The 14384-nt window shown below is 35.0% G+C and overlaps 1 protein-coding gene across 8 annotated transcripts in view; it reads left to right on the forward strand.

Moving 5' to 3' along the window:
* Positions 1-14384, forward strand: part of PHF14 (PHD finger protein 14) — a 166135-nt gene that overhangs the window by 13709 nt on the left and 138042 nt on the right. For all 8 annotated transcript variants that reach the window (XM_065051166.1, XM_065051165.1, XM_065051169.1 and 5 more), the window contains exons 4-5: positions 2507-2651; positions 13995-14154. In XM_065051166.1, the coding sequence (XP_064907238.1) occupies positions 2507-2651; positions 13995-14154 (305 nt within the window). The remainder of the gene's footprint in view (positions 1-2506; positions 2652-13994; positions 14155-14384) is intronic.

Consider the following 14384-nt stretch of genomic DNA (forward strand, 5'->3'; position numbering starts at 1 on the left):
TTCTACTGTGTTAAACACAGAAAACAAACTTAGCTTTCTTTTCTAGGGTAAAACATCATAGATATCATAGATAAATGGGGCTTTTCTGTTTTTTATAGTTTTTACCACTTTGTGGGATTCTTCTATTCTCAGTGAAATGGTTATTTTTTTATTATTATTATTATTCTTCCTTTACATTTAGAAGTATACAGGCATATAGCTTGAAATGCTCACTTTCTTTGTTAACACTACGGAAATGGGAATTATATAGTGAGTTAACTGAAACGCTTTCTCTCACTAGGGTGGGAACAGGACTTGTTCAGGAGTTGGCAGCCATTCCCGTCTGTACATACAAGTTCCCATGCTTTAGACACGTAGTGTCAGCTTCTGGGACAGGGTCTTTCAGGTGCCCACATGATCAAAGCAGAGGGGAGCAGCATATGTTCCACATTGCTCCCTCTCTGTGTCTGCAGAGAAAATTAAGTTATTCTGCTGCTCTGTTTGGCCTGTTGACTGTCTTCGTGTAAGGTAAACCATAACGGATGGGCATCCTGACATTGAATCCAATTCCATCATTGCTTTCTATTTTTTTTTCCCATATGTTCTCACTGCCTAAACAGCTAATGTTATTTCAGTGTTGTTTTTACAGTGCAATTCTGTTTATTTAAATTAAAGTAATAGCTTTTTTTTTATTTCTTTTTTTTTTTTTTTTTTTTTAATTACTAGACCTTGGGCTTCTTTAGCAGTAGAGATCGCAGGTTGCTTTTAAACTTCTGTTCTTGAAGCCAAATAACAGTCAAAGGTACTGTCAGAAAAAGCTGATCTCTGTGGATTTGAAAGATGCGTTTAAGAAGCTTGTGCCATTGCATGATGAATCTGCCAAAGTTAGGGAGTATATGCTGCCATTTTCTTATCTGTAATGTGAATGGTAAGCTAAATGCAGGTATTTTGAGCAATGATGGGCCACAGAATTTTTGAAAAAGAAATGCAAGTTTTCTTGCTTGCTTCAACATGCTTTGCAACCTTGTCCTAAAAGGAGGATGTTGGAAGAAATACCCCATAAGTCTGACCCCTGTAGGGGAGAATCTTGTGTTTTTCACTGTTAGTGGCCTTCCTGTAAGCAAGCACGACCGTGTGACTGGTTGTATAATCTTTTATTTTTACCTCTAGATGAGCTTTTTTTTTATTAGGTCATGTTTCCTAACGTTGTTTAGAGAAAATGGATGAAAGATCCAGAAGCCTTTTCTAACTGCTAGAAGTATGTGTTCGACCTTTCCTGGGTCAAAAACATTATAGCAAGCCACCTCTGTTGCTTGAGGTAAAGTATTTGTGCGCAGCTTTGGGAGGCGATGTTATTTTACCCTTTTATCTTGCTTTAAAATCAAGGAAAGGTTCCCAGTCTTACCACCGCAAATAACTACCCAAGTAAACTTAAATTACAAAGAGACGTCATTAGAGATTCATTGAAGATTTTGTGTGGGGACTTACTGTATCGGATTGAGAGGCTATCATGAAGTAATTGCATAGATTAGTGTGAGAATTTAGGAATCCTGAGGAAGAATACCTACTTCAGGTAACATTCAAGATAATTTTATGTGCTTAGGCTACACAGATGCAGTATTGATGCTACACTTTATGTCAGAAATTAGGAATTGGAATGAGAAAACTTTTATTTTGAATATAAAAATTAAAGAAAATCTATGGAAGCAGTGAAATTTTGCAGAAGAGACAGTGGCTTTACCTCACAATAAAAAGAAAAAGGCTAGATGGTGTTTATGAAAATATTAAAGTTTACATACAGCTTTGTTTGGTTTGTGAAAAACTTCTCTATGTGTCCTTAGAGAAATTCCTTATTAAAAGCTACATTCTCTTTAAGTGGTGTAGTTCATGTTGAAAGTTGCCAGAACAGAGCCATGTACTTGTTCTACAAATCCTTACTCCTGTATGGAATCAGAAGAAAATAAGTTGTGATAGCTTTAATAATTCATATGGGTTTGCATAGAGGCATATAAATTTGCATTACAACAAAATAGAACTGAGTTGATATATTTTATATTTTATTTATATAGTTTGTTATATTTTACGTACATGAAGACTTGGCAGGCTATTTTCAGATTGGCACATTTGAAGGTCATCTTTGGCCTTGGTGTGGTTTTTTTAAAATTATTTTTGCTTCTAATTAATTTCTTAGGTGTATGTATTTGTTCCTTTTTGTGGAACATAAATGATTTGAAGACATATATTTCTGTCTGAGGAAATAAGCCCCTTCTCTGACCTTTGGATCTTAACAGATCTCTAGGTTTATTGAGATCAGATTGTATCCATCCTTTCTCACAGCTGTTGTATTTGTGAATGAAATGTTCAAATGTTTTGACAACAAAGAAGCTTTTATTCTTGTGAAAATAATTTTCCATGTTTTTTTCCTGTGTTTGTTGTTCAAAATTGAGCAAATAACAGATCTTTTATTTATCTTAAATAAAATGGAAGTTCCTAGCATAATCCATGTGTCTTCATTTTTCAATACTAGGACTCTTTGATCCTTGAGAAGTCTCAAAATTGGAGTTCCCAGAAAATGGACCATATTTTGATTTGTTGCGTTTGTCTTGGAGATAACAGTGAAGATGCTGATGAAATAATCCAGTGTGACAACTGTGGAATAACAGTTCATGAAGGTAATGCAACCCTTCATTCTCAATGCGGGAGGAGAGCACATGCTTTGCTTTCGGTAAAATGTTGACTTGCTTTCTTCAAAAAAAAATGAAGCTTTTGAACTCTTGTCAGGTAACTTTTTGTAATATGGTTCCATTTTAGTGGTGAAATAACCATCTTCTTTCTACTTCAGTGAAGCTAATGTAAGCAACTACAGGGCAGGACGTGGTCTATAGATACCTATTTAATCAATCAAAGTGTGCAAATACTGGAGCCATAAATTGTATTATCAGAGCCTTAGGACATTATATTAAATGTATTTTTGTCTTACCCGTGCCAGTATACGAATTTGATTGCATAGCTGCAATATAAGGTCATGAGAATGTGAAACAGTTTTTTGTACACATGTTTTTGCTGTACAAAAAAGGCAAAGAGATAGGGAGGACAAGAGGAAGGAATTGTCTATGGGATTTAGTTATAAGTGAGAACAGCTAGCTTTGAATTTTCTCATAATTTTCACTGGCAATTTGAAATGGGGAAATTTTAAAGTTAAAACATACTGAAATTGTCACGTAGGTAATTGCTTTGAAAACCGATCTGTGCGTATATTACAAATGTAGGAGGTTTGGTCTTAAATAAACACTTCAGAATAATTCTGAGGTGAGCGTATGGAATTTTAACAGGTTTACATGGAAGGTGAGGGTGTATTATGTGTTGTTGCTTTTGCTCTGAGACTGAAGGTAGGGTAGGTACTAACACAGAGAGGCATATCTGTTTTGTTGAAAAACAAAATCTGTATTTTCGTTCATTAATAAGTGTGTGTTTTGTTTTGTTTGGGTTTTTTTGGGGTTTTTTGTTTAAGTATTTCTGGTATCCTGTTCCTTTTTAGGGCTTCACTTTTTTTTTTATATGTTTCCGAGGAAAATTAGATAGGCTACTTCAGTCCTTGAAATTAAAAGAAGGTAGATGTTAATTCTTGAAAAGCATAAAAGGCATTTATGTGAGTTATAAAATGCTCACAATTTTAAAATTCTTTTCAGCTTTTTAGCATGCCGTTTCAGGTAAGAAGTGGTTTTCTTAAGCCCCCTACTCCTCTTTGTTTTTCCTCATACTGGATTGAAAGTTGTTTCGAAACAATATTTTTCATGCATTGAGCTATAGTTCAATTATTTGCTTAACTACAGTTAGGAAACTGAGGATGGAATTTCTGTCCTCAGGTTCAGGTGCCTTGTTTTAAGTGTCAACATCTACTCCAGCTCCTGAACTCCTGTTACAGTCCTTTGAAGAGCTAATCAGTGCTGTCGATGGAGTTTAGAGAGCAATTTAATTGACCTAATTTATGATGAGCTGAATCACACTCTAGGTGCCTTAGAGGGCATTAGTCACGATTTCATTGACAAGTGTTATACTCCTCAATTTAGGTGTCTTGGTATGCTTGCAGAGTTCCTTCCTCTGTTTGTGAATTTTTTGGAATATGATGTGCAGAAAATATTCAGTTAGAGATGCAGTAAGCTACTAGAAGTTAGTTTTATAGAATCTTGATAGACTGTCCCCTGCCTCCCCTCCACCCTGAGTGCAGTCTTATGTTAACTCATGAGAAAAGAAAAAGTGGAAGTGTCTTTTGATGATAGTTATGAATGCCTATTTGAGAATCCCCCAAACATTATATAAAGTCAGTGCTTCTAAACCCCAAAGCCTTGGAGCTCCCAGAAAATTCTTCTGTAAGATTTATTTAATGATTGTACAGTTAGTCATGTCAAAGTGCAGAATGATTGGAATAGAAAAATGATCTTCTGACTTTATAGAATAAAATGATGGCAAATTTGTTTTTTGTTCCAGAGGGCTGCCTTAAAAATCCCCAAAAGATCACTTCCTCATGTTGTTTAGTTTACTAAACCTTTGTCCCTACAAAAGGGAAGATTGTAGCTGGATTTCCTCCACAGGAAAATAGTTTCATAGTTCAAAAGTCACTTGAATTTTATTAGTTTAAAAATCTGTATAAAAGTAATTGTTGCCATTCTTCTTTTTAAAGTGTTACAGGCAAAGATTTCCTGTAGTCCCACTGAGACAAAGAGTACAATGTAAATGCTTCTTTTGTTATTGCAACAAAGTAGATTAATTCAGAAGATTTAAATTGCTAGTTCATTCTGAGAAGTCCTACAGTCTGTACAAGCTAATTGACTAAGAATGTTGGTTAATTTTTCACACTTACGGTTAAAAGTTTTGCTGTTTACAATTTATTTTAACAAGTGAGGTCTTGGGGGGAAAAAAAACAAAACAGAAGGCAAGCTGAGTAGATGATAGTAATTGCTGACTGTAATAAATGTGTAAATTTCCCCAGCAACAAGCTGAACTTCAAATCTATGGTAAAAGCCATTTGGAAGTTTATTTGACATTTTATGTGTATGTTTGATTGCTAGATATGTATATCAAGTTGTAAATATAGTAATATAGTTGTAATTATAAATGAACATTTATTTTCCTGTATTTTTTCTGTACTTCAATATTTTATAACAATAAGAGCAGGTACTATTACAAATCAGAGCTTTTTTTTCAGTAATTTGCCTAAGTAATTGTTCGCAGCAAATCAAAATTTTATTAAAAATTTGGAACCTTTGAAGCTTTAGTTTGTTTCAGTGATCATATATATACATCTGTTCAATAACTTGGAGTTTTCTCCTGCCCAGTGATCGTTGGCTCATTGTATTACTTCTGAATTCGTGAGTAATAAATGAAGACACAGGCTCTCATAAAGAAGTTGCAGTCAATACCAAAGTGCAAAGCAACAATTACTTTTTGTTCCTGTTGGCTTAATCATTCATCTCAGCTGATTTCCAAATATAAATTGATAGATAGTTGAAGACATAATTACTACCTAATCATAAACATTGCTTGCAACCTTCAGAATTATTTTATAAATGTTAATAGAGGCAAACTTTACTCTTCCTAACATTGGCTTTAGTCTGTACTTCTTAACTCTGTGCCCATTTCATGCACATAGTCTGTATTATAAGAAGTCCTTTGTACTCCTGTACACAGCTGCGTTGTAGTTTGAAAAATGTGCTCCGTTAATGAGTGAGTCCATTTTGTAAACACATTGTTCTTACTTTTGCAGGTTTTCTTTAGTAGGTAGATTGCTGTGGCTGCAGACACCATGCTGTGTCCTGAAACTTGTTCTGATATTTTAGCTTTTGAGTTTTTCTGAAAATGCAGTTTCTAGCACAGTATTGAATGAAGAGGCTCCTATTTATGAACTGGATACAAATCGATGCAGTGATGTTTACCCATGTTTGCCTGCCATTGTGAAGAGTAATATGCCCATTTCCTTTGAACTGATTTTGATACTTAGTCTTTTCCCAGAATCTCAAACCCGAGGTGCCTGCTATCCTGAAATGCCCAAACAAAGCTGCTGGAATGCCACAGGGTTTTTCTTCATAGTTTCTATATACCATTTCAAATTGTATTACAAATGTCTGTTTTCTCTGCTTTTCTGTAGCACTGTAGTTATTTATTTGGAAGGAAGTGCATTCCTTTCACACCCAACGGGTGTCCCACACAGGGACCCACATAATGATGGTATTGGTGATTTGATTCTTTCCCTGAAGACCTTGATTTCTCTCTCCTTGTTGACTGTTACAGAAACTTTTACTTCACAGGGAAGGGTCTTATACCCTTGTCTTGTGCCTTTGTGCTCTGCTGAAGTCGAAGCTTCTGTCTCCCACAGAACCTTTTAGGTGACTGAAAAGCTTTTTCTATGGTGGCCACCTCCATATTTAATATGAAGTTATTCACTAGCCATGAAAATACTGCCCTTGAGTCAAGCCTGCTTCTTCTGCATGCCAGGGCTCCTTTCCTTCCTGAGGGAGGATTTTGCTCTACTTGTAGCTACTGGTCAAAGCGCAGGTCACACGTGATAGTGTGTCCCCTTCACATGAAGCTGACCCTTTCAGCTGTGACCCTTCAGTGGCTGCATGCCAGCATCGTTGTTGGCAAGAATCTGTTACCCTCTTTCAGAGGGAAAACTAATGCTGCTTTCTGTTTTAAATCAGGCAGCGTCTAGATCTCCATTCTTACTTGCTCTGGTAAGTTTTGGCTTTCCTATCACTGTGCATGCTGCTTCAATCCTTGTACACCTGGGCACTTGGTACTAGTGGCTTTTCCTTTTTCAGTACCTGGTGCAGCAGCTGCCTATTCTGTTGTGATTTGTGTCCCTTTTGGTTTGTTTGCATTGATCAACTATTACATGAAGTCTTCCATGGGAAAAGAGGGATGATAAGTCATTTGGGAGCAACTCCGCCAGTGCTCATGTGGAACAGAGCAGCATGGCCATGAGTTAGAGGGGGATTCTGTTCAGACCAGGGGTCATAGAATCATTTCAGTTGGAAGAGACTTTCAGGATCATCGAGTCCAATCAGAACCTAACCTAACTCTAGCACTAAACCATGTCCCTAAGAACCTCGTCTAAATGCCTTTTAAACACCTCAGGGATGGTGAGTCCACCAGTTCCCTGGGCAGCCTGTTCCAATGCCTGAAAACCCCTAGTAAAGTAATGGACCCTTAGTAAACTTTTATTTGCCTTACTAACAAGTTTTGGGATTGCTAGAAATTCAGCTTCCTTTCCAGTGCAACTATGTGATGGGTGATGTTCATATCACCTGCATGGCCTGCATCACTTGTCCAAAAGCTGTCTTTGCTCTGCAAACACATGTCCAGAAATCTATAAACTTTGTGGAGCAGACAAGTGATTCCAAATGACAGAAATCTGTAACTGCCTCTGAAACTGCATAAGTAGCATAAAGTAATGCTAATATAGTACCCACTAATTTAGCACCCACTCTTATACTTTGCATTCATCTTTTATGTCTAAACAGCCTGTAATTAATTAATTAATTAAGTCCATCAATAGAAAATTTGCTCTCATTTCACATATCAACCTTTTTTTTAAAAAAAAAAAAAAAAAGGAAAAATGTTTACATTGCTGGGGAAAAATCTTGCATATTGAATTTGCAGTAGCACTGTTGCTTTTCAGAGTGTTTACTTCTGTGTGGAGATAATTCTGATTTCTTTTTATAAAAGTCTTCTTTAGGCACTAATCTGTCGTTTTGGATAAACGCTTTTGTGGTAAGATCTTGTAATAGCAGGACACCTCCCACTGTGGTGTCAGTGTTTTTAACTTATGAACTGCAGCGGGTCTGAAGAAAATGCCTGGTGCATATCACAGCATGTTTCATAACTGCAGGTACTACACTTGCCACATACTGCCCTTGGGTTAGTTGCTGTGAATTAAGTGCGAGAAGCTCTACATTTTTCCTGCTGTTTCTTTTCTATGCCTTCTATTTGTTTCTTGCTTTGTTGTCATGTCTATGGCAGGGAATAAAATTTCTCTTGCTAAAAGCAATAGTGTAGTAACTGTATGATTTACAGTGTAGTAAAATAATTTTGTATTATAATTTTGCTGTTTACCCTGTTTTGCTGCTATCTGGTATAAAAATTCATTTTTCGAGATCATGTACTTTAGTACTCTCTGTTTATTAAATAAAATACTGTTCTGAATTTATGGTGTGTGAATTGATTAATGTCTTTATTCTGAATTGTTGGTCCGATTAAGGACTGGATGTAGCATATTTTAAATGCTGTGATCTCACCGCATTTATTTTTGCAAACCTACAGTTTACCTTAAAGTTCATGTTTTCTTGATTTTTATGTGAATGTCATGTTTCAGAGTATCTGTAGGTGTAGCTAAGGTACGTGGATGTTCTGTTTGGCAAAAAATGACCCTCCCAGAGAGACAGAGGAACAGTTGCAGCCAAGGCAAGCATTAGGGTTTTTTTCCCATTTCCCTCAGTGGTATAAATTTCAGACCAATTGTTTTAATGTTATCATTTTAAAGTGTTTGCAAATTCATTTTAATGACAATCATGTAAAAAATAAGCGATTGATGGAGTATGGTGACTTTAAAATCAGGGAATTAAAAAGTTCATTTTCTGTGTAAAATTACACATATTTGATAGACAATTTGGCTGTAATCACAATATATAGATGCAGTTTGTGGAACAGTACGTGTTGTCAGAGTTTTAACTTCTTGCCTTTCATGTGTTTAAATTAATAAGTTAATATTGCATTAAAGCGGTTTTATCACTTAATGTAAGAAGTATTCAAGGAGGTGGCAGACATGGAGTTGCGATGCGGTAGTATGAGAATATACAGCCATGAGGATGTAATGATCTTTAGTTGAAAAGGGGCTCTCACGTGCATTCTAAAGATACAAAGTTCAGGATTCTTGTGAACATTGAGGACAGGCAGCATGTATTTTAAGCAAAGTGTTTAAAAGTTGTTTTGTTTCATTGAACATATTTTCCAGGCAAAGGGCCTGTGGTTGACTTAATGCTGAATAGGTCACAGGTGCAGTTGTAATAACTGAAACCAAACATGAATGAAATGATTTATTGAGCAGCAGCAGCTTTATATCTGCATAGCTATGCATTTTAAAGAGTCATAAAAATAATGCTTTTAAAATTTTTTGTTAATATGACCAAAATATTTTTTCAGCATAGGAAATGAAGGCAGACAGTAATAAGTTGAACCTTTGTTGTAGTCAGAAGTTTTAAGGATCCTAAAATGGTATATTTAAAGAGATAATTGTCACAGATAAAATAATATTACTGTGGTAAAAATAAAGGTGTTTTTAAAAACTCTGAACTTTATCTTTATCTGTATATTGTAACTTGTCAGACAAATTTGAACAAAAATGTATTTAGGATTTATCAAGTGCCTTTTGTACTGTAGGTCTGATTTAATACACAAAAATTCAATTATAGCCATGCAGCAGAAACACTTTTTCCCCCAGTTTCAACTTAGCATGTCTATTATAAAGTTACTTGAAATTGGAAAGTGGAAGCTGCTGAAAGTGTGGTCTAGAACTGCAAGTTCATCTTTTTCATTAGAGTAAATTTATTGCATCTGCTTGCTTTAATGTATTTGGTAATCTGTTTATCCACAATTCTAAATTTTGACAAAGTGTATATAGCATTCTGTTCTTTAAAAATGTGATTTTAATCTAATCAAATGAGTTTTTCTGTTGACAGCTGGTATTGCAACTGGTGATACCAAGAGAAAAAATGAAGTCAGTAAGTTGAGAAATTTTGAAAAATTAATTTTTATTTTTGAGCCTACAGACACCAAGTGAGCAGCTTTACTCAGCTTTGCCAGGGTTCTCATTATGGTTTCTTGTTAATAACCAAAGAGTAGGTTTGCATTTCTTGAAAAACTGTAAGGTATTGATGTTTTTTCATTTTACAATATGTTGTAACAATTTTGGCCTGCTACTGTTAGGCTGAAGAATTAGTAAACATGTAGTACAATAAATACTGTAATGTTTACATATAGAAGCAGAGAAACTCACAGAAGAGTCTGAGTATTTATTCCAGAATAACTTTCGTGTGCAATCAGAGTGCTGGTTATGGGAGAATAGATTAATATCCTGGCTCTGGATTGGACTGGCAGAGATTTCAGACTTTCACATCCCAGGGGAACGCTATAGTGATCTTAGCTTTTCATTGTTCCAAGTACACTTTATTTGGGCTGAAATGTAAAGATTTAGCAAAATTAATGTATTTCTACAATGGGGTTTTGTTCTGAAGCTGCTTTTTGCCTTCATATCTCAACTGAAGAGAAATAAATTGGGTCTTTTGGTTCCTTGTACATTTCAAAACCAAATATTACATCTGCTCCTGAATACATCTGGCATCTTAATGTCAAATGACATCATCATTGTGTTATCTTTTATTCTTTAAATCAGGCTAAACATATTATGTCATTGGTTTTTTTTTTGTTCCAAGATATTTTGCTGGTTTTGAATCATGAAAGTTATATTATTTAAAAATAGATACTTGTGATTTTTTGATTCACTATATATTTTTTGCCTTCAAGGAACTTTCACTGCTAGTTTTTAAAGTAATTTAGTTCTCTTCATATACATACTGATTTTTGGTGCCAAAACCACATGCAAGATTTGTCATCTTTCTTACAGATTGTAGCTGTACAGACGTTTCATGAATACAGCTATTCAACAGATGTGTATTAACCATACGGACATTACACTGACAAAATTTGACCTCTCCTTTGATTTTTGTTGTCACTTAACAATCACTTAACAAAGCAGGAAATTATTTTTTGTAGCAAACATGAGAAAAATTCTGGGTTAAAATAGTTGCATATCCTTAGCAAAAAATAGAGCTTAATAAGTGGTTGCTAATTAATTTGGGGACTCAGCTCTTCATCTTGTTAAGTCTTAGTAGATCAAATTTAAACTTCATCTGTGGGGTCCCAAGGCTTGAACAGAAATTCTTTACGATGCATTACCTAATTATCTGTTCAGAAGTATTGTTCATAAAGCTGCGTTTTGTTTCACTACTTACATACATTAGTCCTAGCTCCTCATAGCAAGTAAACTCTCCAGACATATTATGTAGAGTTCAGACTTATTTTGGAGCATAGTGACATTGGTTCATTCTACTACTCAGTCAAGAACAACTACAAAGGACCCTCTCTGAAACCTTGCATTGAAATTGTTTTTCTCATGGTTAAAGGTAACGATCCAATGTATAGGGGTATAAAAGCTATCCCTGTGTGCAACCTCTTTGATGCTTATGTGGCTTCGTGGGGAACAAGGTTTTGTACTGCAGCTTTGGTTCTGTAACGTTATTTGGCGGTATACATCAAGTTGACAGCAGGGTGATGGGCTGGATTTTCTCTTCTTTATCACTGTTGCAGACAAGATCATTTTGATGTATTTATCAGCAATGATTAATGGTAATCTAGTCTATTTTCTCTAGCCAATGACCACTGCTTTTACTCGTTGTAACAACATGGTGTTTAGCTTTTCCTAAATTATAGTTAAGGAAAACAGCAAATGCCTCCTTGTCTGTTAGAGATCTTAAATTCTTCAAAGCTACAAATTGTGACCATCCATTTTCGTTAAAAATCCAGACTTTTTTTACCTGTTTGAAAAAAAGGACCTAGATTTGTATTGTTATAGAAACGATATTTGATGTGAACACATACAATAAGGATGGAAATATATACGGCACATGTGTGTCATTTTTTAGGAAGAAACAAAAAAAACAATCAGGTATAAATGACAGTATAATTAAGCAAATATTTCAAAATGAAGGTAAGACAGTTTGGGTAAATCACCATTTTAATTTTAGCAGACTGATGACACTCAGGTTAGAAAAGCAAATCTAATTATATTCAGTTGGTGGAGAAGCATCAGTGTTTGAATAAACTGATTTTATTTTGCCAGATGGATTGATGACAGTATTATTGTTCCTATAGAGTTAGGTAATTTTGAATAAGTACATTTAGGAAAATGCTAATATGTTAAGAAGTCTGTAGGAATTATAAAAAGCTTAATTATGCATCAACCCTTTGATATCAATGGGCTGTGTGTTGGTACGTTAATGTAATTGTTTAAAAGTAGCTTTACTGGCATGTGTTCAAGGTTGTATTATTAGAAAATGGCTTTCTGGAATGCTACTTTAAGCTTGTACCACATTATAAAGAAAATGGAGTTACCTTCTGTGGAACCTATATGATATTTTATGTACCTAATGAAACTTGTCTGTGAATGCATTTCTGCACATTACTTGTCTTTTGATTCTGGAATACTTTTATAATGAGAAGCAGCATTCTGGCTTCTTATTTTAATTCTTATTGATGGACCTCGTTCTGTAATGGAAGACTATGTTTTTAAATGGTTCCTAAAGTGTTATTGCTTGTTTCCTGAATGTAGTTTTAATCTATAATGCAGACCTCTGTTTCTGTCACAAGGGGAGTTAGAGCACTGTTGCTGTTTTATTACAGTCAGTGGGTAATGAACCAAAGTAACAAATCATGTTGCTGTTTAATTGCAAAATTTAATAATTTAACTGCTCTGCAAGCACAAATGTTGACTTGATCACTGTATTTGATAAACAGTTGAATTTAATCTTTTAGTGAAATCTCTATTTTAAGTATTGATAATGAAATAAAATTTTTCTCTGATTGAGTAACAGGAAATGTTCAAAATGTGGCATATGCAGACATACAGTTCTGTACTGATAAGATTTTTTTTCTTTTTTCACATTTGCAGTAGCGATAATACTATTATTCTTGTGCCAAAATTAAATAACAAGCTTCTAAAAGACCTTAAAAATACTGTTTTCATGAATTTGTGGTGATTGAGCATGTATAGACACCTTAACAATCATAAAGATTATAACGAAGAATGAAGAAAATGAACAATTGAGTTTAGCTGTAATTTAAAACCATGTAAAATGAGAATGATGATTGATGAAGCATACTAACTTTTTTTGAAGCAATATGATGTCTCAAAACTGTCAGTCTGTGCTCTGCCAACTATACCTTGGTTTTGAAGTATTAAGCTCAGTCCTACAACCCCTGAAGTGTGCAAGTAATGTTTTTTATTTCTTGTGTATATTCCCTTTTAGTTGATTCAGATGCTAAATGCAAAGTGGAAAAGTGGAGTGCATATTTGTTGACTAGATATTGCTGGCGTAGTCAACTCCTAAAATAAAAACCAAAAAAAAAGCCTCCAAAATAATGCTCATTTTCAGAGTAGGGAGAAGGAGAAAGATAGAAATATTCAGGAGAAGCCTGCAGATGCTCACAAATCTGCCATCTGACCCATGATACATATGGATTCTTCACTTAGTGCTAGTATTCCAGAAATGGTATTATAACGTGGATTAGACTGTTGATCCAACTCAAAGCAGACTTCAGTTGGTTGCATGGGAAGAAGGGGAGGCACTAGGCCTGCCACGCTGAAGGAGATGAGTGGGATATGGTATATAGGATCTTATAGTAAAATAATAAAGGAATGAAGAACCATTCTTGTAAATATAATCATAAAATAGTGTAGCTGAACAGTGTTTTATTGGGATTTTTAAAGTTTTCCTTAGCATTCCTTGTTGCATTTAAATGGAAATATATTTATTTGAAAAAATGCTTTGAGTTTTTCTCAGTCTTTGTTGGTTGCTTTAAGTCTTGTTTTCTTACTTCTTACTGTATAGTCTGGAGGAACACCAAGCATTGCTAAAAGAACAAAGTAAAACAGTCTTTTTATTCTTGTTTTTGAGTTGTAATCTAAACCAGTCACATAAAATAGATCACTTCTTAGATTTCGGGTCTCTTTAAAATGTAAATTTTGCCCTAAAGGTAATATTTGCAAAAATATTGTAAGTTTTCTTAGGCCTTTCAGTGTCATTTCTCTGGAAGTATTTGTGTGTGCTGAAATCAAAATTGACAACTGTCTGCTTTTACAGTTGTCTTTTCTAATACTGGTCTTCCGTTTTTTCTGTGTGTAGGTTGCTATGGTGTTGATGGAGAGAGTGACTCAATCATGAGCTCAGCTTCAGAAAATTCCACGGAGCCTTGGTTTTGTGATGCATGCAAATGTGGTGTCACACCTAGCTGTGAACTGTGTCCTAACCAGGATGGGATCTTCAAGGAGACTGATGCAGGCAGGTAAGGCTGAAGGATGTGATAGTTTGAATTTGATGTCATTCTAGATTTCAAAGACTGGGTTTTTCCCTGGTCCATTCCTATAGGAGAGAGTGTCGTAATTTAAACTGTTGTTGATATCCTCTCTCTCTTACCTCACATTTGAGTTGGGTGTTCTCTGGATAGTCAATCACATCATTTTTTGTGTGTTCCTAATATTCTTCATGCCCACTGCAATATTAGAAAGATGTTGT

This window comes from Columba livia, chromosome 2 (assembly GCF_036013475.1).
Source record: "Columba livia isolate bColLiv1 breed racing homer chromosome 2, bColLiv1.pat.W.v2, whole genome shotgun sequence".
Taxonomy (NCBI): domain Eukaryota; kingdom Metazoa; phylum Chordata; class Aves; order Columbiformes; family Columbidae; genus Columba; species Columba livia.